This window comes from Cataglyphis hispanica, chromosome 5 (assembly GCF_021464435.1).
Source record: "Cataglyphis hispanica isolate Lineage 1 chromosome 5, ULB_Chis1_1.0, whole genome shotgun sequence".
In the NCBI taxonomy this organism is placed as follows: Eukaryota; Metazoa; Arthropoda; class Insecta; order Hymenoptera; family Formicidae; genus Cataglyphis; species Cataglyphis hispanica.
The window spans coordinates 4,811,758-4,835,340 of NC_065958.1; the positions used below are offsets into that span (position 1 = coordinate 4,811,758).

At 35.2% G+C, this 23,583-nt stretch overlaps 2 protein-coding genes across 3 annotated transcripts in view; one reads left to right on the forward strand and one right to left on the reverse strand.

The window, feature by feature from the left end:
- The window catches only part of LOC126849507 (uncharacterized), an 88,390-nt gene that overhangs the window by 44,024 nt on the left and 20,783 nt on the right, over positions 1-23,583 (reverse strand). The gene's annotated exons all lie outside the window — the stretch shown is intronic.
- The window catches only part of LOC126849492 (uncharacterized), a 65,910-nt gene that overhangs the window by 30,139 nt on the left and 12,188 nt on the right, over positions 1-23,583 (forward strand). For both annotated transcript variants that reach the window (XM_050591386.1, XM_050591387.1), the window contains exon 2: positions 8,101-8,395. In XM_050591386.1, coding sequence (XP_050447343.1) covers positions 8,101-8,395 — 295 coding nt within the window. The remainder of the gene's footprint in view (positions 1-8,100; positions 8,396-23,583) is intronic.

Consider the following 23,583-nt stretch of genomic DNA (forward strand, 5'->3'; position numbering starts at 1 on the left):
CCCTCTTTATTCCTCTTCATTCAGTTCAACGTCAATGTTTTCTTTTCTCGCTACTTTTTTTCCTTCTACAGTCGACCTCGTCAAATGGACAGAGATAATAGAGCTTGTCAAAAGCTCAATTGGTGCACGCGAGAAAATTTGACGCGAGAAAATAAACGATATCTCCATTTCATGTTGATTCATTATCGGCAAATATATGCTTGCTCCACAAAAAATTTGATTAAAGGGGGAGGGATAATGCTTTTCCGAATTCAGAAGATGACAAGCGGCATCGTTTCTTCTGCATTTAAAACTATTGCTTTTATGCAATGTGAAATTTACTAATATTTTTTTTTTTCATTTTTGAATAACGATTTTCTGCGAGTATTCTCTGCTAGTATTCTACGAACGTATTGCGAATATTTTCGAGTACTGTTACAACCTCGATCTTCAAAACTCATTCCATTTCAACTGACGAAGGTAGAAGTGATTCAAAGCCGTTGAGATTTGCTATTGGACACGTCGGTCTTTAACTACACTAACATTGTTTGCCCCTTGAAAAGAAAGTCTCAGCGTCACATGACACGTCGCTAACATCAGCACGTACCATAATATTATGACATCGGCCTGGTCCACTGACTGGTTCTGCATCGATGCCATTACCGGGGCTAATCCGCCACCGGATTTTATCTTGTCCCCGCACTAACATAAGCCGAATGGGGCAACAAGGTTTCAACGCGAGTTATTGCGATGAGAAGAGGAAAGGTGAGAAGCATAAACGAGAAGAAACAGGTTCGGAAAACCACAGGTACGCCACTGCGAGAAGTCAAGAGAACCCAGAGATATCCTGTTCGCTGTTTTAGATCGATCACTACGTTCTTAGGAAGGATTAAGGTCTTTTGACAAGTCATTTTTGTATATTCGCTTCCATCTTCTTTCGAAAAAAGCGAGAACACAAAATAGAGTTTGACGTGGATCTGGGAGGGAAACTAGAAATTAAAATCCAAGCTCGTTGATATAATAACGATGGAGTTAATAAAATTTCAATTTAAAATATATTCGTACGAATATCATAAATCTATTTGCGATCAATTATTTTATTACCGTATCAAGTCGTAGAAAAAATCTATTGAAATCAAAATCTTTAAAAACAATTATAAAAATTTAAATATAAAATGCTCAATAATAATAAAAAGTGTAAAACAAAATAATATTACTTTTAGTTATAAATACATAATAACGTGTATATAAATATATATGTATATACACGCATTTATTTAGATATTTAATCGTCTTTAAAATTAGAAATAATTAATAGAGAAAAAAATCGCATTAATATAGAAGATGTATACCAAACGCAGTTGTAAAATTTCTGAATATTTATACGTAGCATATATGTCTTGCATTAACATGTCGCGAATAGATACGAAAGTAATATAACGTGTGTGTATGTTGTGTGTGACACAGTCATATAATAAAGTCGTTTGATTAAAGAGCTTTCGCAAATCATATTTTACTGGCACAAGGAGGATAAACATCAAAAGTCCCTGATATCTCGATGTAATCATGAGCGTTAATATTTCTCGCGCGTGCGTGAGTACGTACATACTTTTACATGTCGCGATTCCATAAAAAAGTCGCTCGGGTGTGAAAATCATCATCGCTATCGTTCGTGTAACGACGTGGAACGTATCGAAGAAAAATGTACGAACCGGCTGAGATATACTCTGAGAAGTTCATTAGCTCTCTTAATGCGCGAGGGAGGCATATTGCGTGCTCTTACGTGCATTTGCGGCACGCGTGAGGTCGCGGCGCACGGCGAGAAACAGCGGGGGAGATGGTAATTTGCGGCGTAATTTAAAGGAGACTTCATACTTTCACGGGCATTACGAATGCTCCACTTGCGACTCGCGTAGCTGTACATTTTCGAATTACGACGCTCGCGCATGCAGGACTGCATGTACGTAACTGCGGACCTTTATAATCTCGTTGCATTTGTTTCCGTCCGATTAAATTATCCTCTCAGTTATATCGAGTGGTGTTTTATAGGCAGTCCTTTATAGTTCGCGAAAGTCTTTTATTACTGCAAACCGCAGATAGCAACAACGAATAAATAAAAATAGTTTGCGAAATTGTCGTATATTATGTACAAATCAGTTTCAAGAGTCTATTTTTCTTATTTTATATTTTTATCTATGTCTTTACGGACGATTTAGAAAAAACTCAATTAAACTGATAACTTTATTTCTCAGTTATCTATTATCATTATCAGAGCGCCCCAATGACTTATTGTTAATAAAATATCATATGATATTTAAAATAGAAATCTTATGTACATATAATTGAATTGAAAACAAAATTTGTATTGGATATACTGATGCGTATAAAAACAGCTACAACTACAATTGCTTTGAATACAATTATATTAATTATTGCCGCGCACCTACACATATTTAAAATTTTTATATTTCTTAAAAAATTAAAAGTTATTTTATTATTTTAAATTTCATATTGCTATTTTTTTTTATATAAGATGTAGCGAGATGCGCAAAATACCGCTGCATCGAGTCGCAATTAAGCTGAAATGAGGTTGCCTATTTTGTGGGAGAACAGCACCGTGTCGCATTCTGTTTTTCCGAACATCAGAGATCGAAGAATTTATTCGAGTCGAACGCGAGCATACATTTAATTCTCCATTTCTCCTCCCGGCCGCATGTCACATTTCGTGCTCTTTCGCGGTTTTGTTCGACTGGTCGAATCGGTCGAATTTCGTGGCCTAACGTCGCGCCGCCTCTCTCTCTCTCTCTCTCTCATCTTCCTTTCGGTCGTATATCGGCCCGTCCATCCGTTACCGCGAGGATTCAATGTCCATGCAAAGCAAACGGCGGCCCCGGCACGGCTGTCAATTATCCGTTATATACGGCTCTGGCTCTCGAACTCATCCTTAACGATCCCTCAAACTTGGCGGGAGAAAGAGAGGGAGAGGGAGAAGAAGAAAGATAAGAGAGATGCATCTCCCGGCCTTGTGCCAAGGAGCGCCGAAAATTCACGGCACCACGAAGATCGCGAGACGATGTCAGCGATGTCGACGAAGAGGACGGGATTGAAAACGAAGAGGCGACGCGAGATGGAAAGCGGGAGAATCTTTCCGGGAATCGTATTTGGTATTCCAACATTCCCGCCACATCGCAGAAGGCTCTCCTCCCTTTGTGTTACTTTGTATCTCGAAGAGGGCAAGTTCGACGGCGAATAGCGTGTGTGTTATATCCTCGCCGCCAAATGTGTCAGAATTGCAAATGCGTGCGGTCCGACGAAACACATCGAGAGGTAGCGGCGGCTCGATAGAAACGGGGCGCGAATTCCGTAGTGCGAGTTCTAGAATATATTTGGAAACGGTGGGTTGTGGGGAGACGGAGAATGTTGGGGTTCGTGAAAGAAACCGTAGGGACAATGGTGTGAATCGCAACCGTAAAAAGAATCTAAGACCTACTTTACTATGGAAATTTTAAAGGAAGACCTATAATTTTAGTCGCATTCTGGATGTCGGCTCTTTGATTTTGGACAATAAACGACGTTTCTTATGTTTCTGCCTTCGTGCAAAAGTTACGTCTCAAACATCGTGACCAATATTTTTAAATATTTAAAAACATTAGCTACGTTTAAATTAATCCCACTAATAATATGATCGACTTTATAAATTTTTTTGTTATCATACTAAGTGATATTTTTATTTCAAATGAATAATTTTATCATTCGCAAGGAGATATTTAAATAATTTATGCATGTTAATTTCGACGATTTATATATATATATATAAAATACTAAAAGAAAAGAGTATTTTTTATTTCTAAAATACATATGAATTTGCGATTAAAATGCAGAATTCATACGGGAATGCTTTCCGCATTTCTTTTAACGATTGAATATGTATATCAGCCTGTCTAGAAACGAGAAGAGACCGTTGAAGAGTGTGTTAGGGTTAACAAGTATAAGCCATCATCCCTTTTGCTCGTAAACGCCTCGTAATTATAACGAGACGTTAGACTTCGAATATAACGAGTACAGATGATTGAAATAAAAAAGCACTGCCTCGAGGTGCTAACCTTTTGGATTGGTTTCTTGTTAGGCCGACATTGATGGCCCACAAATCAATCGAACAATTTATATTTTAAATGTTTGGCTACGAGCGTGTTTATTGTGAGATTACATAATCATGTCACGTATAAAAAATATTATTGCGTTGCGATAAAGAATCGATCGACTGCGACAAACGTAAATATCATGCGGATGTAAACTATTTTTGCTGTCACTTACTTGATCTGAAATGGTCACAAGCTTTGAGGTTGGCTAGTCTTCTCTCCGGTTATGAGATCCACCTCTTCGCAATCTATCTTGAGAAGGCAGTACACAATACGTTGATTTCAATCTTGGATCCAAGTATTCTGGACGCGTGCAGATGATTTTGTATCACACAAAAATTTTATTTCATCATGGAAACGTCGAAAACAGGGAAAAATTATTCGCGTATGATAATTTGATGATCCTCGATTGTTTCATATCATCGTTCAATGTTTCGGGTGATTAAAAATATCATATGCATTATATTCAACGATATTCATTAACTAAATTTCGATATAAATAAGAAAGAAATAAGTTAGACAACTATATTATGTATGTATACATATATGAGTGTGTGTGTGGTATGTGTAAAGTTTTTATAGAAAAAAAAAAATGATACGATAAAACTTGAGATTTGTTTAATAAAGTGGAATCAGAAGAGGAATAGCAGATGATGGAGGAAAAACGTCTAGGTTGTTTTTGTTTATCTTGACGCAGCATAATCTTCTGTTTACTATCATCGATATTAAATCGCAATATAACGAATGTATTTATTCGGTAAAAAAGCCGACTCCACCTGGATGACCTTGCACATGCCGGATGAGATTGCGTTCGATAATTTTTCCGCAGCTGAATGCAGCGAGTCGCGTTTCTTAAAAGCTTCTCATGATTGAACCGTGTATCTCGCCGATGGTGTGTCGCCGACTGGATAATGGCTTATTAACAAAGCGTTACCGAGGAATGCGGAGAAGTGACAGAAGGGTTTTGACGAGAGAATGGTACGATGCAATCGGCGGGAGGGGAGACGCGTAGGAAATCGCGCGAATCCCGATGGGAGTTACGTCGCCGGTTTCTTCGTCATCTTCGTAGAAGGGGCCCCTAACACAACGGGGCTTTAATTACGCCGATATCACGGTAATTAAGCCGATCAATGCGTGCCATTGTGTGCCGTGCGGAGGGCTCGAACGGTTCTCTCGGGTCCTATCCATAATCCCGACCACGCGAGCCTCTGCGGAGCACAAAAGTACCCCACCTTTCTATATAAAGGATACGTGGATGCATCGTACCTGCAGTCGAATCTTCATCGCGGCCACCTCACGCTGTGGAAAAGCCACGACAAAAGAACGAAGAGGAGAATAAACACAGTGACTCTCGATCCCGTCGATGATATGCAATCCGATCTGTGAGACTTCTACCGGAGAACACGAGTGTCTCGGACACGAAGAACCACCGCGGGCGTGCTCGAATGAATCTCTCGTGGAGCGTTTATTTCATTCGATCGTTCGACCAGATCCGAAACTGATGGAATTCAATAGAGAGGAACGCTTCGCGCGCCATTATTTCTGTGCCCCTCAATTTTCTTAACTCTTTAAGGCATGATGACCAAACATGAACATTGAGCTGCATTCGACACTTTTAGTGTCGTCTAACAATATTGTATTTTATAAATAAATTTAAATCCTATATATTTATACATATATAATTTGTGATACATTTAATTTTTATCTAAATTTGGCATTGGATGCAATTTTCATATAAAACTAAAAGAGTTTTGATTAAAATGTATATATATATATATAATATTAGTTTCATTTTTTAATAACATTAGTTCCATTTTTTAAATACTAGTTTTATTTTTTAATAACTTTTATAATGTTACTGTATCCATTAAGAAATGAATACATAGCAATATATAACAGTCAATTATAATTAAAAGGCAACATAATATTTCCGTTCATTAATGAACTACATTTATCTCAAATATTACAATCATCAATACATTTTGCTTGAATACATGATTGTATATACATCCTAGATCAATATGCAGTTCACATGAAAAACATCAGGATACCTCATAACAACGTATAGATGAAGTCATTAGTTACATGTTGCATGCAACATTGACAGATATCTCTTATTTTTCACACATCAACAACTACATTCGGTGCAACACTAATATCTCACCCGAGCAAGAAGAGAAAAAAACGATACGTGCCTTTACCAATACTTGTTCACTTCAATAATTAACCATTGCACGCGTTTGCGTCGAAGAACATCGACACGGAGAGATGCGTTTATGTCTTGCGTGAATAGTTTCATAATCATCAGCGATACGAATAATCATCCGCTGTCTATCGATTCTTCGCTAAACTCCGCCTTACGACACGGAACTTCGCATCAGAGAATCATCGTTCCTCGAGATAATCACCATTTGACGAGCTATGCGGACTTTAAAGTGCTTATGTATGTGTGCTTCTTCAAATTGCTCATTGGAAAAAATATACAGCATGTACGGTCAATGCTCTTCGATTTTCTTGTCTACGCTGATCATGTGCAATCACGTTATGATCTCAAATACATATGTTTTTTTGTGAAATATTCCATCGAATATTCGAATTAATAAATTTATTATACGGCGTAAGATTTTTCATATTTAGTATGTATATTATATTAAAGTTATCTTTATCTTTATTTATTACTTTATTTATATTAAGATTTAAAAAATGAATAAATTTCTGTATAAATACAAAATTTTTGTTATCTCCTATTCGAGGTTTTAGATATTTGTAAGAATATGTTTTGATGATCCACTCATGAATTTATTGTTTATCAAGTTTCCTATTAAATTCGTAAGCAAGATACAGATCCAACAAAGTGAAAAAGAAGGTGCGTTTGTGTGCTACCGCCTATACAAGTCTCAATGTTTGTCGTAAGAGTTAAGACATCGGATGTCTCTTTGTGAAGACCAGGTTCATCCTGTGTTCCCCACTGTTTTATGGAAGAAAAATGTTCAGAGATGCGCCGACTGTGTTTCTCACTCTTTTGATTTTAACGTCTGTTTGCCCCGCCATTTCCTGAAACATGTTCCAATGGAGACAGACTGGACGCGTCCAATTTTTTTTTTTTTCCATAATCTCGTGCAGGGATGAGAGTTCCATTAGCCGTGTTTACTCGGGACCAGGAGATATAATGCGTGAAAATTTATATCGTGCTTTACTAAATAAATTTGCACTTGCCATAGTAATAAAAGTTTTAGCAAAACTGTATTTAATAAATTATTAAATATTAAATTAAATTAGGTTAAACTTTTAAAATATCTAGAATAAATGATGCAAGACACATATAGGTAAAAAAAAATCTTACTAAAAAAAGATATAAACATAAAACTAAAAAAGTATCTATACTTATATGAAACAAATAAAAAAAAATGTAAAATGCAATATATTAAAATTTACTATTTATATATACTTGGCGTTTTTTTATTTTAAGCGTATAATAACAAATAGGTACTTAATTATAATATGTAAAAACGATTGCAATGTGTTGGTAATTAAGTTAAAATTAGAAAAAAAAATCGCACGATAAGATGGTTCTACAATAGGTGTAATAAGTCTTTAGCCTTTAGAATTATATTAGTTAAAAGTTTTAAGTCGTAAGCTTTAAGAGCTAGGATCTGGACAGCACGCTTAAAGCTTATTGTTAAAGATTAGAACTTCATGCAGCACGGAAAATATTTCTTGCTGGAAATTATATCATATTTTAGGGCTTAGAACAGAAGGCTAAAGCTTACTATACTATTGTAGACTCGGCTTAATCTATTATAATAAATATTATAAAAATAATAAAAATTATAATAAAAATAATAACAAAATAATAAAAAAAAAAATAAAAATTATAATACATTTATCTAAAATATATTGTATACGCTTCATATCATGAGAAATTTTTATAATTAGAGTTTATATTGTATAAATTTGCGTTAAACGACTGTCTAATTTTCAGGTTACAGTCACCAGCACAACTACGACAAGTACAAATACAGTCTATCCTACTGTAAATGACATGGATTGGTTCGCTGGTGTCGCCGAGGAAGAATTGCTACATTATACCAGTGTTGGCAACGATGTGGATTCCTTATGGGCTGTTATTGGCAACTTTGTACCACCACCACCTAGACCACCTTTTTTACCCGAAGAGAGCATCGCTACCGATGGACTCACAACCTGCGACTTGTGTTCCTGGGCTTGGAGAAACGATAGGCATTCTTTCTCCCGGAAAACGGTAGACGGTACCCTTGGTAAGTCTTACATTTCTCACAGTACTAGAATTACATTGCTTTAATCTCTGTTCCACAAACCATATATTAGTTACTTAAGTTACATGCTACAAATAATTAAAAGCTAAAATTTCTCATATATAAATTACGCTTTTATAAAAACCAAAATATAAATGAATTAAAGATTATATAAAATAATATTTTTTTTTGTAAGTAGAACCGTAATGTAATCACGAAAATTCGATTAAAATTTAAAAATTCATAAATATAATGATCGTGAAACCAACGAAAAACTCTTTTAGTGACTAACTCAAATTTATGATAACTAAATAACCAAAATCGATATTAGATAAATAATGACGTTTAATTTTTCGTCAGCATTCTCTTTTATATATCGTTAACTTTTAAACGTGTAAGAATATTTTTATTAAAATATGTTAATTGATCTATATTAAATTATTTGAGCGCGGTTGAAGAAATTTTCATCGGATACGAATAGAAGCATTATTAAAATATTTTTGTTTCATTAGTCAAGTAATACGACATTTGTCATTTACTATAGTCTGTCAGTTTTTCTTGTCATCACTTCAACTAGAAGTTCTCGAAAGATGACGATAGTCGTTTCGAGCAAGCCATGCATCTGTCCACACCGAGACCAGGTTTCTTCGTATACACACTCGACTCTTGTTTGCAACGTGTTTATTCGTTAAACAGCTTTTCCCGTCTAGTGCGTGCTTTAGGATTCAGATGGATCTCTCTTGAACAAAGGTTAACGAAATTCATTGTAACGATGCTGTGAAATTCCTTTTCCTTCTTCACAAGAACGCTTCTAAACCAACCGCTTATCCAAATTCTGTCTTAATTAAGACAGATACAGTAATTTACTATTTTATATATTATTGCAATATAATTTCACAAACAAATATAAAGAGAGATTCAAAGGTGACATTAGTCTTTTACTGGGACAATAAATATTACTTGGCAACAGCTGTGATAAAAATCGCAAGCAGACACATACAACAATTTGGCTTGTTACGATATTAATCTGGAGATCTTTATTTCTCACTCTACCTGCCGTATGCAAAAAATATTACACGACAATTTTCATTAATCCGAATTGCTCCAAATCAAGGGTTGGACACGGAATGAACGACGACGCAATCATGAAAGAAATCGCTATTAAGAGCGCACGGTGTGATCGTCTTAAGCACGTCCATTAAAAGTAATGATAAATAATGCGGACATGTGTGACGCACATACACACGCCGCACTTTTTGCCACATTTTTCGTTCGTGACAGTCTTAATTACGGGCATAAAATATATTTAATACAAATATCTACATAGTGGTAATATTAGTTCTTCTCTCATAATTAAATGTTAAGAATAACGGTACGTAATAATACTATCATATTATATATAGAGATAATCATGTTGAGAGAAGAATATTAAAATATGAACAATTATAAGATTGTCATGGAAGATTGTACGCTTCGTGCTTTTCCATTGCTTTTATCTCTTTTCACTCATTTTTCATCTTTATCATATCATATTTTAACATTAATACTTGAGATAAGTAAAAGAAATAAAATAAGAAATAAAAGGATTAGTTTAAATCGATTGTTAAAAAAATTTGCATTATATTTTATGAAAATATAAATGCCAAACACACATATCCGGCACTCTAATCGTTTGACAATTTTTATTAAATGTGGCCTCAAAATGAAGAAAATTAAACGCAATGAAATGTAACAATTAAATGTAGTAATATTATAAATATTGATACGAATACATTGCAACGACAATTTCTTCTTCTTTTCTTAGATTTTCCTCCCATTGGAAGATAAAACATTAAATTGCTACGACAATTGTCAGTTTTAAATAAATTTATCGGACCCCTCCTTATTTTCCCCTATCGGTACCGTGCAAACTGTAAGGGATAATTCGAATATTTTTCCCCAACGTAGAACCGACCTCCAACATCCGGTAAACGTGCTTCGACCAATCAGAAACAGGCCGGTCCCGCTCCCATGGTTCTCCTTCAAGATCGGTGTTCGCACGTACGCACGAAACATACGTGAAGGCGTACGTAAGTTTCTGCATCGTGACACGCGGAGTCTCCCCACTTCTTCTCTCCGGTGGGCCTCTTCAGGGGCCTCGTCCCTTTCGCCCTTCAGCCCCCCGGGCCCCATCGTCCGGGCACGCATTATCGCCATTACCATGAATTCCTGCAGTTATTACCCCTCTGTTGCACCGCCACCAAAATGGCGGCTGGACGCATCCTACCGTGCAAGGAGGACGCACTCCACCGTCTGCTCCTCTTTTTATCGTGGCGCCTGTGCTGCATGTCGTGGCCACGTTATAACGCTCGACAATTAACGTCGAGAATGGCGGCGGTCGATGGTAGGGATAATTGACCCTGTCAGGACTATGACAGCACTTTTACATGATTCGCTAGGATCTCATCTTATGTTTTATATTTTGTATTAGATAAAGATAACATATTTCCGGTTAATGAAAGCCAAAGTTATATTAGATTTGAATCTAATCTTCGTATTCTATTCTCTTTGTTCATTTCGATCCTTTGTTCCCGGTGATGATAAGATAGCTTTTACCGTGTTGCAAGTTCAAATATCGTAGCTATCGAAATATCGTAGATATGCATTATGATTAGTAGATATATAACCATTAATTAATGTCGAAATTCTAAGTTATTACATTATACCTTCATTAAACCTTTATTATAAGCTGTTTTACATTCGACAAAAATTTCTCCACATAAATTACTCCGTATTTCACATTTACGAAAAACAAATCATGACGAAATGTCATTGTCATCAAATCGCAAAATACGCACGAATGGAATCTGGCAATAAATAAGAAAAATGAAGCTACGAGGTGAGAGAATGGCGGCGTTGGGGGTTTCAAGGAGGTTGGCAACGGCGGTAATCATCGCGTCACTTCCCATCCTTCACGACGTAATAATTACGAGATCGCGCCTCTTATTCTCCACGTGATGCAGACTCGTGCTTGTCGAGGAAAGACAACGAGAGAGGCGGGAATACTGGGGCCAAGGAAAACAGAGAAGAAAGAGCGGGCTTAATGTGAGCTTGCGAGTATCTTTCGCTCTCTTCTGCCTCGTGTCGACGTAGGCCGCACGATTCCGCGTGACTTCAACGGCTAGCAATAACTTGTATATTTCGCACTCGGCGAATTTGCGCGAATATTCGTTAACGCTCGACGAGGGTGGTAAAATATTTAACGCGAAAGGCCAGTAAGAGATTAAAAAATATTTTCAATGAAGTATGTCGACTTAATAACAAAGCACACATACAGTTTGAGTATCTATGAAATTTTTGAATACACAATCATCAATGTGAAAATCTACAAATATTAACATTGCTTATAAATCTTATAAAAAGAATCAAAAAATGTTGAAGACACTTTAAAATTTCATAAATAATTTCATGTATTTCACAAAAAAATGCAATACTCTTTAGATCCACACACATAATACATATATATTTTAATCATAAATTATTAATCAGTATAATATGTGTCTATGTAGAAAAAGAAAAAGTTAATTTGAGCTTGAAGATTTTCTTCTGATGTATAGTTAAATAATTTAAAAAATATAAAAAGATATTGTTTTAAATCTTTATATCTAACAAAGTTCTACAATATAATTTCACATAATTCATAAATATAATCTTTAATATGTGTGTATATGTATAATAAATAATCATAAAAAATATTAATTTATATTACACATTTATGGATATCCACTTGTGTATCCAGTTTTAAAATTTGCTTTCTATTGTGCTAAGAATCTCGTGCTCCAGAGCGGTTAATCTTAACGCTTTACGTCGGAATATGAATCGATTTAATAAAGCGCGCGATGTGTGCGTGTGGTGCGCGCATAAATCGCCAGACATTAATTGCATCATGGCATCTTGCAAAGAGTACTACGTAATTATACAAAAGCGAGCTTTATTTAAAAAAAAAAAAAACAAAACTAAAAATAACGTACACGAAGTTGCAACATGTAAATTGACTCCACTCAAATGCTTTATCAATTTATACATTAAAGTTTTAATTACATTAATTGTAACTAAAAAACAATTATTCGATTTGAAATATCTTAATCGTTATATTCATCATGGAAAAAAAATTTTTTTCCATAAGCAGAGTTCTATATTATCGAAAATCGCAATTCTAATTCACGTCAAATGTCTTTAAGTATATTAATTATTATTTATTAATTATTTAAATATTAATTTCACGCGCTAACTATATTTTCTTTTGTATATCCGTACTGGACTGATATTATCTCGTTGCGTATATATGCCTGGACCAAGGGAACGTAACGAGGCATCCCTTAGCCCAACGTAAACATCTCTTCCATCTTCTCTTTCTCTTTTTCTTGCATCGTTCGCACATCGTCGTTCCCTTCGCTCCTCTCGACGTTTTCCTTTTTCGACAAGCCGCAATGTCCGGCATTCGCCGCGACGAAGAAGCACTTTCGCGCCTGTATATCGACGAACGCAAACGAGAACGAGTAGCGAGAGTGCGTACGCGAAAATCTCTTGGAATAATTCTCTCAGAAGTTACACTTTCTCGCCTCTTATGTACCTCTGAGTCGTGCGTTTTTAATTTGAGAGTTGTATTGTTTAATTTGAGTTTTCTTCGATTTCGAGCATGCGATCGTACGAGTTTAATGTCTGTCCCTCGCTAGTCCACGCGAAGAATAAAAAACAATTTCTTTTTTAATTCGAAGAGAAGCGAAAGAATCCAACGATAAAAAAGAAAACTATATATCACTGCAAACAGATTAATCGATATACTTCATCTTGGGGAACAAATCTGTTATAGATGTAGATTATTATTTTAATATATTATTTATTTAGATTACATGATCTTTTTGATAAACACATTAATCACAGACAAAAATTTCTTTAAAACAAATACTATCGCACGAAAGAAAGAAAGAAATAAATGAGATTCGCGAAATGATTTAAAACTCAATTCTTTAAATAAGATGAAGTAACGATGTTTTCATAATGTAAGCATATTTAAACGTCCGTAATGTTCGTCGATTGTGTCGCCGGTATGAATGCACAAGTAGATTCCATTCGGCCGATGATGACGGAGATGAAAAATGATTTGCGGAGAGGCACGTATGAATTATCGCGGGTTCGCTAATGCCATCAGATAGCTGTCACAAAAGCGGAGAAATTACACAGGAAGAGAGACTAAGACTGGTGAGCGTATTAATCGTGCATTTTAGTGGATAATTAATTCGGTTTCAAAGAGAGGCACGAGTTAATTATATGTAAATAAAGATCGCCCGCGCAGATAGGCAAATCATCAATCTTAACATGAAGCGGACGCAGCGCGCACTGCTATGCTCATCGGCGCACGTGAATTATAGAAAACGGTAAATTGGATAATGATACGTTTATTACCGGAGATAGTGCATTGCATCTCGATGCCCACGCGCGCGTTCTTAGCGCACGATTTCGCCGCAATAGTGATCGAACGCGCCGCTAACGATAATTGGTACCGAAGTTAATTATCGTGTCCCCTATGTGTTATCTCTTTGGCAGCCTCGCCGTACAAATTATCCGCGAAGATTACACGCCAAAGTTTACTTTATAATGACGCGTATTAATCACGACTAGGAAGCTGTCGTAATCTACGTGCCGCGGCTTAATCCCGGCGATCGCCAGGACACAGTAATTAGTGAGTCTCGTGGTTACGTTGGCGCGCCAACGTTTTCATTAAAGTCGCGAGTCGAGTTTATGACATTTCATTTAGCCTGAGATATTTCACGGACCGCTTGATTACATTGTATGATTACACGATTCGCGTTATGAAGTCCGTTGTCGCAATCTCTTTTCGGCACCTCGCGAGTAGCACGTCGCGATGATAAAATAAAATGCCGCTCTAAATTAAAATAATAAACTCCACATTCTGTTTTCATTTAGTGAAATATATATATATATATATATATATTCAATGACATTTTTATATTTATATTATATCAATTTATTATATTAACTATATTTAGCTAATTGTATTTATTACATTAATTCTGGTATAATTTGTGCAAAAGGTATTAGAACTAATCTTCAAATTTTTCAAACTTAAGATAACAAAGAGACGCGCAGAAAAATTCTTTTATTTTTATCCAAGAGAGCTGTTAAGAGCCTTTCCTTCGTAAGGCCTTGATATCTCACGTCTAAATTTCTCTCAAAGACCTTTTTCTGAGCTGCAAGCTCGGCTATTGATACGCTTATACCACGCAGTTTCCAACGACATTTCGACGTAATTAAGATTACAACTTAAGCCGATTACGTGAAGACGACGTGACACACCGGAGCCGCTCCGACGAGACTTCCTTATCTGTGGCACTTACTAAACTATGCCGAACATAGTCATCTTATCTCGGCGACACGAAATGCGACGCGGTACCGGAAATATCCGCGTTTCACCTGCCGATGGCATCGCATTCGTTTAGGAATGCTTGTAGAAGGCGCGATCAAACTCGCCAGAAGCAGCCGTTATTTATCGTCCTTTTCCTCGTTCATTTTGTTTCACATAGGAATAAGGTTGAGAGGGAACGAAAGAAGATGTTAACAGTCGTCACGTATCTCTAAGATGCCGTAGGTACACCGCCGTATCCGCGGCAATCGACGTGAGTCAAGAAGATTCGACAAACTCAGCGGTAACCCGCAGAGACCAACTTTTCCCACCCCGATTGCGGCGAAAGCCGTCGACCTCCTGCACGTTCAAGGAATGTTTTCGAGGAATTTTACGCGAACCACCCAGAAGTAGAAATCAAGAGAGAAAGACAGAAAGGCATCTCAGCGTATTTTCTCTCCTCATTTAATAATTAAGTTCTTACATCTCAATTTTATTCAAACTAAATTCGACGCTGCTATAATTTTTTTCGAACATATTAAGATACTTTGAGAATAACTCGTATACAAAATGTACAATATTTAACAGATATTATAAAAATATATTCGTATATATTTTATAAAATATCTCACTGTTTTTATTGATAATAATTTTTGTTAATTTGTTTTTCTTGTATCTCAAATATGCGTATATTCATAACAATGACTCTACAAATAAAGTCGAGAGATGACGTTTATGGCTTGGACTATTGACTTTAAGAAATAGAGTCATCAAATTACGACTCATCGATTATACCGCGAACTGACTATAACGTCAAGTTTCGTAAACGCGACAATGGCGTCTTTGTTTTCCTCATAGGCCTCTTCTCGTACGCTATTAACGATAACGCGCGTGCCTCTTAAAGGTTTTTAAAGACCCACCAACCATACAACTGGCGAAGAGAAGTACTCTCTTCTCTCCTTCTCGCTCTCTGCCTTTCTGTGTTCTGCTCCTTCTCAACAACGTTGTGCACAACGAGCCGCGGAAGAACCTATCCCCATTCGATTCTATTCTTACACTTTTACCCGACGTAGGTACAAACTTGACGTTGACGTGTACCAAGTGCCTTCGAGCGGATTTCTCGAGTTCAGGGTTGATGTTGGAATGAACGAGCGAACGATTCCGTTAACTAAGCTCTGTCTGTGTAAGCATAGAGTATTTCTCACGAGCAGCCACTGCGAATAGCTCTGACTGGTTCTTCAAAGGAAATTTCTTGCTCATTAATACATGCGGATGCCATTAATATGCCAAAAATTCCGCTCACGGTATTAGATATTACATGATACACGATAACAAATTATCAATTACATAATTTATACACATTTACATATTAATATATTTTCTACATAAATATTGAATTAAGCTGAAAGTATCCTCTCCCCGCGATAAATAAACCTTACTTAATCTTTACGATATTTAGAATATATTATATTTATTACTTTTTTTTTCTTTAAAAATTATATATTATTTAAATCATGGAAAATTTTATTGCTTAATATTATTATAAAAATGAAAAATAATGGATCTGCTTAATGTTTTATAAGCAAGATAACATAGAACATATTTTTTATAGAAATGCCTTAAATACATATAATATAATTTCTCATTAAAAATATTTTTATAGTACAATTAATAATTTTCTATTTTTGATTTATAATTGTTATAAAATATTTTAAACAATAGAATTTTGAACAATAATGACAAAGAATTAGTATATTTGCATATAATTGCGTTTTGAATAATACAACACGAAACACATCTGACACTTGTCGAAAGTAAGTAGATATTTATCTCGATTTTATTGAGATGTCTCATATAATTATGTAATTATCGATATGGTACTTGTGCTTCTATTGCGATTACTATCATTGTTTCTGGTATTATATAATCATCTATGGATTGCATCGTGCGGCGTATTTAGTACCGTTTTGCGCCTCCGGGGAAATGCTTCGGCTCGTCCGTTGCGGCGGCACCAATGTCTTCGGAAAGCTGCCAATCAAGGTGCAATCACACACACACCTCGAGAGGCAGATTTCAGATCTGAGATCGACCGATGCAATCTCTGAATACGGCGTTCGATAACCCTGCGGTTAAATGCGACGTTCGCTACGCACAAAGGACAATGTCAAACTGATGAGATTGTCCGGATAAACGCGTCATTATCGATCTTTGCAAAGCCTAACGTGATTGAAAATCTCTTCCGCGAACCTCTATCTATCTCGTTTATCTATCTGTATCATTCCTATCGTTGCATCTCTTCTTGTAATTATCGGGCTACCTTTTATTTCAACTAGTAGTTGTATACGTGAGGCAAAATTTCTCATGAATTAAATTTATAGAATGTTCTCTAGGATAGAATTTTATTTTTTCAGAGAAAGAATAATTTTTCGCTAGCATAAAAAAAGTTTCAAAAAGATTAACTAAATCCAAATTTTTTAATGTCTATAAGAAACTATTGCGTAATAATTATTTTCTTCAAGGCTTGATAATCGTAAAACTATTATTTAAGATGACGCGATTTATTTGACGGAACCCCACTGGATTAAGCGAACAATACTATCTGAAAACGAGCCATTAAGAAAAATGCACAACTAATGATTCGAAAATGAGAGAACATTGATGATCAATCAAGTCGACGAGTTCGGCCGTTTCGCTTAAATAAGAGCGATTTAATCCGCACGGTCCGATGACGAAGTTGAACTTAAAAGAACTCTCGTTCCGCGACGAGCGGCTTCGTAAAGTGTTGATAATTGATATTTGATCGCGTGCCAGGCTGGCAATTAAATGCTTTCAGGAAGCCGCTGCGGCCTCCATGCGGTCTTTTTATCGTGCATCGTCGAACGAGATAGAAAAAGAAAGAGAAAAAGAGAATTCGAGATGAAGCGCGCACGTATACACGTGGAAAGACAACCGACTGTCTGACTGTCAGCCCGTCTGTCTCGCCGGCCACACCTTTGCCGGACAGACGAACGGAGAGAGAGAGACGGATGTGGAGGAGTATCGGCGGCTGAACCTAGATGGGATGACGGATAACTCGACCGGTCGATCGTTCCTCCTGGTGATGGATCTGTTGTCGACTATTCTTTATTCTCGGCGTACTCTCCCTCGCGCCCGTCCTTCTTTCCCTCGCCATCTCACGGAGTACCGATCCGAGACACGCTACATACACCTTACACGCATTTTCGATCACGATTCATGGATCCGAACTTGTACAGCTTTATCTCGATTATAGGTCGCAGATAACGATTAAGAAGAGTCGAATGGCGTAAGAAAGGACTCGGCATATTAAATTCTATCGAGCTCTCTATATCGTTCATCGCATTCGGCTGGATGAATGACGATGTAATAACAGCGTGGCTCTCTCTCTCTCTCTCTCTCTCTTCTTTCGTTACCCTCGATAAACATTGACCATGGATTAGAGTGACGTAATACGCACAGATCCAAGACTGCTTATATTTCGCACATCGTTAGACCGCGGCCGAATGAATAATTCAGCGGTTCTCTTAATCCGAAATGTCATCACACGTCCACGTGCGAATCTTCTTAGCCGCGAGCATGCATGCGGATATAATATCGATCTAAACAACATTTTTAAGACATGCGATATAATTTACTGACTCATTTTGTTATGCATATTCAGCCGGATGTCAATTAACGTGGTGTAGGATGTGAATGAATATGAACACGTGCGATTTTTCTCACTGTCTCACTTATTATAGTGATCTTTTTTATCCTTTTTATTAGTTCATCGTTTTAACTGTCGTTAACTAAATTAGAAAAAATCGAAAATGTCTATATATGTATATGCATTTTTAAAAATAATTGGGAAACGTATATATGTAAATCGCACATCCCAGGAAAATGATTTACGCGTCATTATCAAGACCAGATACGTCGTGTATTAATCTTTTACACAAGAGTTTGAAAGTCGATGAACGATTAGCGGTGAAAGTCTTGCGGTGTAAATCACGACGCTCAAGAAAGAGACGCGTGCATCTAGCACGCACGATATATTCAAAGCTATCGATTTTTGTTTCTATCATTATAAAAGATTATAGTCTTGTCTATGTTTATGACAATGAAATCTAGTCTTGTTTATGTATGTATATAGCAATAAAGTTATCGAGCAGTATCAAACATGTTGCTTAAAAAATCGAAAGAAATAAAACAATTGTTCTCTTAAGATTAATGTGATACAATTCTAGAAAAGATTGCATAATCAGAGACTGACATTAAAATAAATTATCAATTTTAGCATTATTCCAGGAAAAAGTATAAAAATTAAATCAATGAGCAAAATAATTAATTTAAAATTTTTATTAATTTTTATTAATTTCAATATATCTGCTTCAATATATATTACTTTTTATATATGCATGAATGTGCATGTATATATATATATATACAAAATCTACAAATACTTAGCAATTTCCTATAAATTGTGTACATTAATGAATGAGTAATATTTGTGTTAATTTATAACGAGCTTTGTGTACACGAAAGACGTTTGGTGATGATGAAGATAGAAGAATAAATATTGAGAAGAGGTTTGTTAATTTGAAATACGATCTGTTTACAGCGGTGCTTGTGATCTAGAATTAAATATCTTTTGACATCCGAACAGTGCGCGCGCGTCAGTTAGTCTACGCGAAGAAGCCTCTGCTCTTAACACTTCCAACGTTTTCATACTTGTATCCGGGCTGTCAAAAGCTTGTAAAGGTTAAATAAAAATGATTTGCGATTGGATAAAATTCATCGTCGAAAACCTCGATCATTACCGGTTTTTCACTTCACATAATTATTACCGAATTTCATTTATTTATTCACGGCGCGGCGGGCGCCGCGATATTGACAGAATGAAATCATTTTATACATTATATTTATAAAAAGAAAAAAGAGAGAGAGAGAGGTTTCTTTGCTCTTTATTTATACATATGTAAACATGCGCCTGGCGAATTAGCAGCGGCCAAGCAATAACAAAGATAATGACGTCTGTTAAATCGATATGATGGCTGAGAGTCCCGCTACTTACGTACATTTATGGAAGAGAGTATCTCTTATCAGCTTTACTTTATATGTCTATTTCAGCCGGTAGCGAGCGAATGTGGAAAGAGACGTGAATATATAATGTATCCTACGAAACCACAGGTATATTGAGCCATCAGGTAGACGAGACAATCTTCCAAACGACGCTTTTAAAATCTTTAGTCACGCGGGTTTTATTTACGAGCATCCAACCGACTAATTTCTCGAATAACCACGCGAGATTTAGTATCACTGAATACGGTATGCGCGAACGCTTTAATGATGAAAAAGTATTCCCGCTGGTGTACTGCAGAGGATCACGGCAGATACCATTATAGTGCCTCGTGTTGTATCTACCTAATTTATTTTCCAGTATATGTTCCACATTTAATAAAATATTTTGAGCAATTAATAGTTTAGCATTAATTTTTAGTCTGAATCAACGCTAATTTTAATATATCGAAGAAAACGATAATCTGACTAATGATCTTAGAGAAATGAAAATGCGCTTTCCCTCTTTAATTAATTTTAAAAAATCTATATTTTATGTTTATTTTTTATTTAATTATAACAGAAATTATACTGCGAAATATACGATATATAAAAATCATTTCCTCGATAGATTTTTTCCCATTATTTAAATTATCTTTTTATTAACACTGTGTATATGCATGATAATTTGCATGAATCATAGTTGTGCTATATCTAAAATAAATTTTTTTATTGAAATAAGTAGAATTTTTCAGTAGTATAATTTTCGTGGACACAATCATCTTTCATTACGCTTTCACAAACGCTTTTTTTCGCCAGTTTATGGCGGTCATTCTTTTAAACCATTCCCAGACAGATATAGCGACCGCGATTAAGAGCAAAAATAAATGTGCAGTTCGGTTGAAGGAGTAAGAAATAGCGACTGTAAGATATGGCAAAAGCAGAAATCGGCAGAAAATATCGCGAGGTAGCAAAGTCGGCAGATAAGACCCACATGAAAGCAGGCCAAGATTGGCCAAGTATTTTCGCCCACGGAGTCCAAAGCGAGAGACCGATTAAAATTGTGATGATGACGGCAATGATGGAGGACGACGGTTCAATTATTACCACGTAGACATACACAATGTTTCGAGTTTTAATTAATTCGTTCTGATGCATCTTTGTTGCGAATTCAACAACCAATTTAGAGTTGTCTCTGTCAGAAATATTAAGACATAAATTTTTAAATTATAAATAATTAAAAAGTCTCTCAAGATAATTTGCATGTAAATTAAGGCTTAAGAACAAGGACAGGAATATTTTATTATTATTATTCGTCTGATTTCAAATTAATTCTATTTAAACGGAATTATAATTTACGCATTAACTATAAGAATATACTCTTAAGGTTGAATGTTTATTAAATGTTTAGGAATGTTAAAAAAAAAACAGAATCCGATTAAATCTTCACTCAAATCGGCTCTAATCGGTTAAAGAATTTATAGATGTGTGAAAGAGGATTACGGAACATTTTGTACATACGGTACGATGCCATTCTGACTTTCAATGCATCTTGATGTGTCGAATAAATTATTATTATTATTATATTTACGACGATACCGTTCTATTCTATAAATACCAGGAAACGCGATGCGACATTCATTTGCCGATCTGCTAGTTTTGTGATAAACTACAAACTTACTAATGTTTTATTTCATTCATCTAAATTATTTCTTCATTTCTATCTTTACACATCTTTCTCCAAAAGATAATTACTTAACGAGATATCTATATTGTCCATTAAAATTTTATTTCCCCAGTGTTATATCTCCAACGAAAAAGCCTGTATTATAAAAAGTATATTTTGTGATTAAATATTTCCAGAATAATTCTAGAGAATTCATTAAAAATCAGTAATAAGAGAAAGAAAAAAAAATATCAAACATAACTTTTGATGGGAAAAAAATGCAATTAATATTAATAATAATAAAATCACATTTAATACATTTGGCAAATATAATAAATATTATAATAATGCAAAAAAATATTACAGAGTAAACTGGAAAACACTATAACTTCAATATTATTTAAAAATGATCAATTAAGTCAATTTTTCAAGTAAAAAGGCGATTATTTCAATCCATAAAATAGATTTTATAAAATCCAGAAATTTTGCAGCAATTTCTAAATTTTTTATATTATATACGCGGGTGCGTGCGTGTGTTGGATAAGTGAGATATGACTTATATATAATTTTGTTTGACTTATTATAAATACACATAAATAACATTTTGAAATCGCTTGTTCAATGTCAACGAATGAATTAGCGATTATATCTTACCATCTGCCGTAATTTTTATATGACAGAGAGAGTTGTTCAAAACAAGTTCATTGAATATATTAATAAAATAAAAAATGTTATCGAAATTCGTCGAATATGTATTCATTTATCTACACATAGATTTCTCGTATGAAAAAATATGATTTATATTCATCGTAGATTTTTTGATAGTAAAAAAGATGGAGCCTAATGACAGCTGTTAACGGCTTAAACATTCAATGCATTCTTGAGTAATGATGTGAAAGTCTAAGTTGTAATGAATGACGACTGTTTTTGAGAAAAACTTCAATGAATTGCCATCGCGAACATTGGACCGCAGTTTTTAATAAGTTTCTTCATTACATAAGAAAGATAAAAAAAAGAATATAGCTCATCACAATGTCATTTTCACACGCGTGTCTGCCTTTCAAGACGCGCGAGCCCCGTTGTCGCGCCGAATCGTTCTTTGATGATGATTAATGTACAACTTATGTACATTTCTACGTTTCTATGTTTACGTCATAAAATCCACTTTCCGCAATTAGTCAAGTTGGCCAAAATCCGGTGAATCGTGGGCGCAAAACATACCGTAACGCTACAGTCATGCGAGCGCTTAATTATTTCGCCAATCTTCCAATGACAATCGTCGAACCAGCTTTTGCAAGACAAAAAACGCGTGTAACTATATGACAGATGATATAAATGATGTAATGACATCAAAAAATGACGGCAATAAAATTTTACACAACAATAAATCGATTTTTATATATCGAGAAAGTTATCTAATAAATCGATATATTCTCTCTAATTATAAAATAAGTAAGATAAGACGATAAATTTAAGTAAGCAATATGAAATTCTTGCTTTAATTAAGTAAAAGCAATATTGAGAGGAATGTCAAAGATTTTCCTAGCTTTTATTTTGTCTGTGATCATGAAATCTAACCCATTTAGATAATCATATACTATCGAAAATTAGCCAAGCAGTCGAAGATCTAGTCGAGAATATTGGTCAAGCATCAAATCTAATTTATCCAGATAATGTTCTGGCTATTATTTCAATAGCTAGGTAGCTGATTTTTTTAATTATTTCGAGTTTCCCATTATTCAATCGCGAATTACCATAATTGAATTATTGACAATATTAGTCGTTATTGACGATTACAAATCTGAGAAACAATTTTCTAAGAAATACCCGTCACTAAAATATAAAAAAATAAAACGCGCATTATTGCAGCAGATTCTCATATGTTTTTTTTATGTTTTATTACTTGCTTTTTACTTACTACCTGCAATTTACTGCGATGTTCATTATAGAATACCGAAGATAGTACACGCAATAATTCACAAACAAAAACCGTCGCCGGAAGACGTTAATAGCATCCGAAACAAATATTGGTATTAAAAAACGCAATTTTTCGGTTAACGGTCGAGA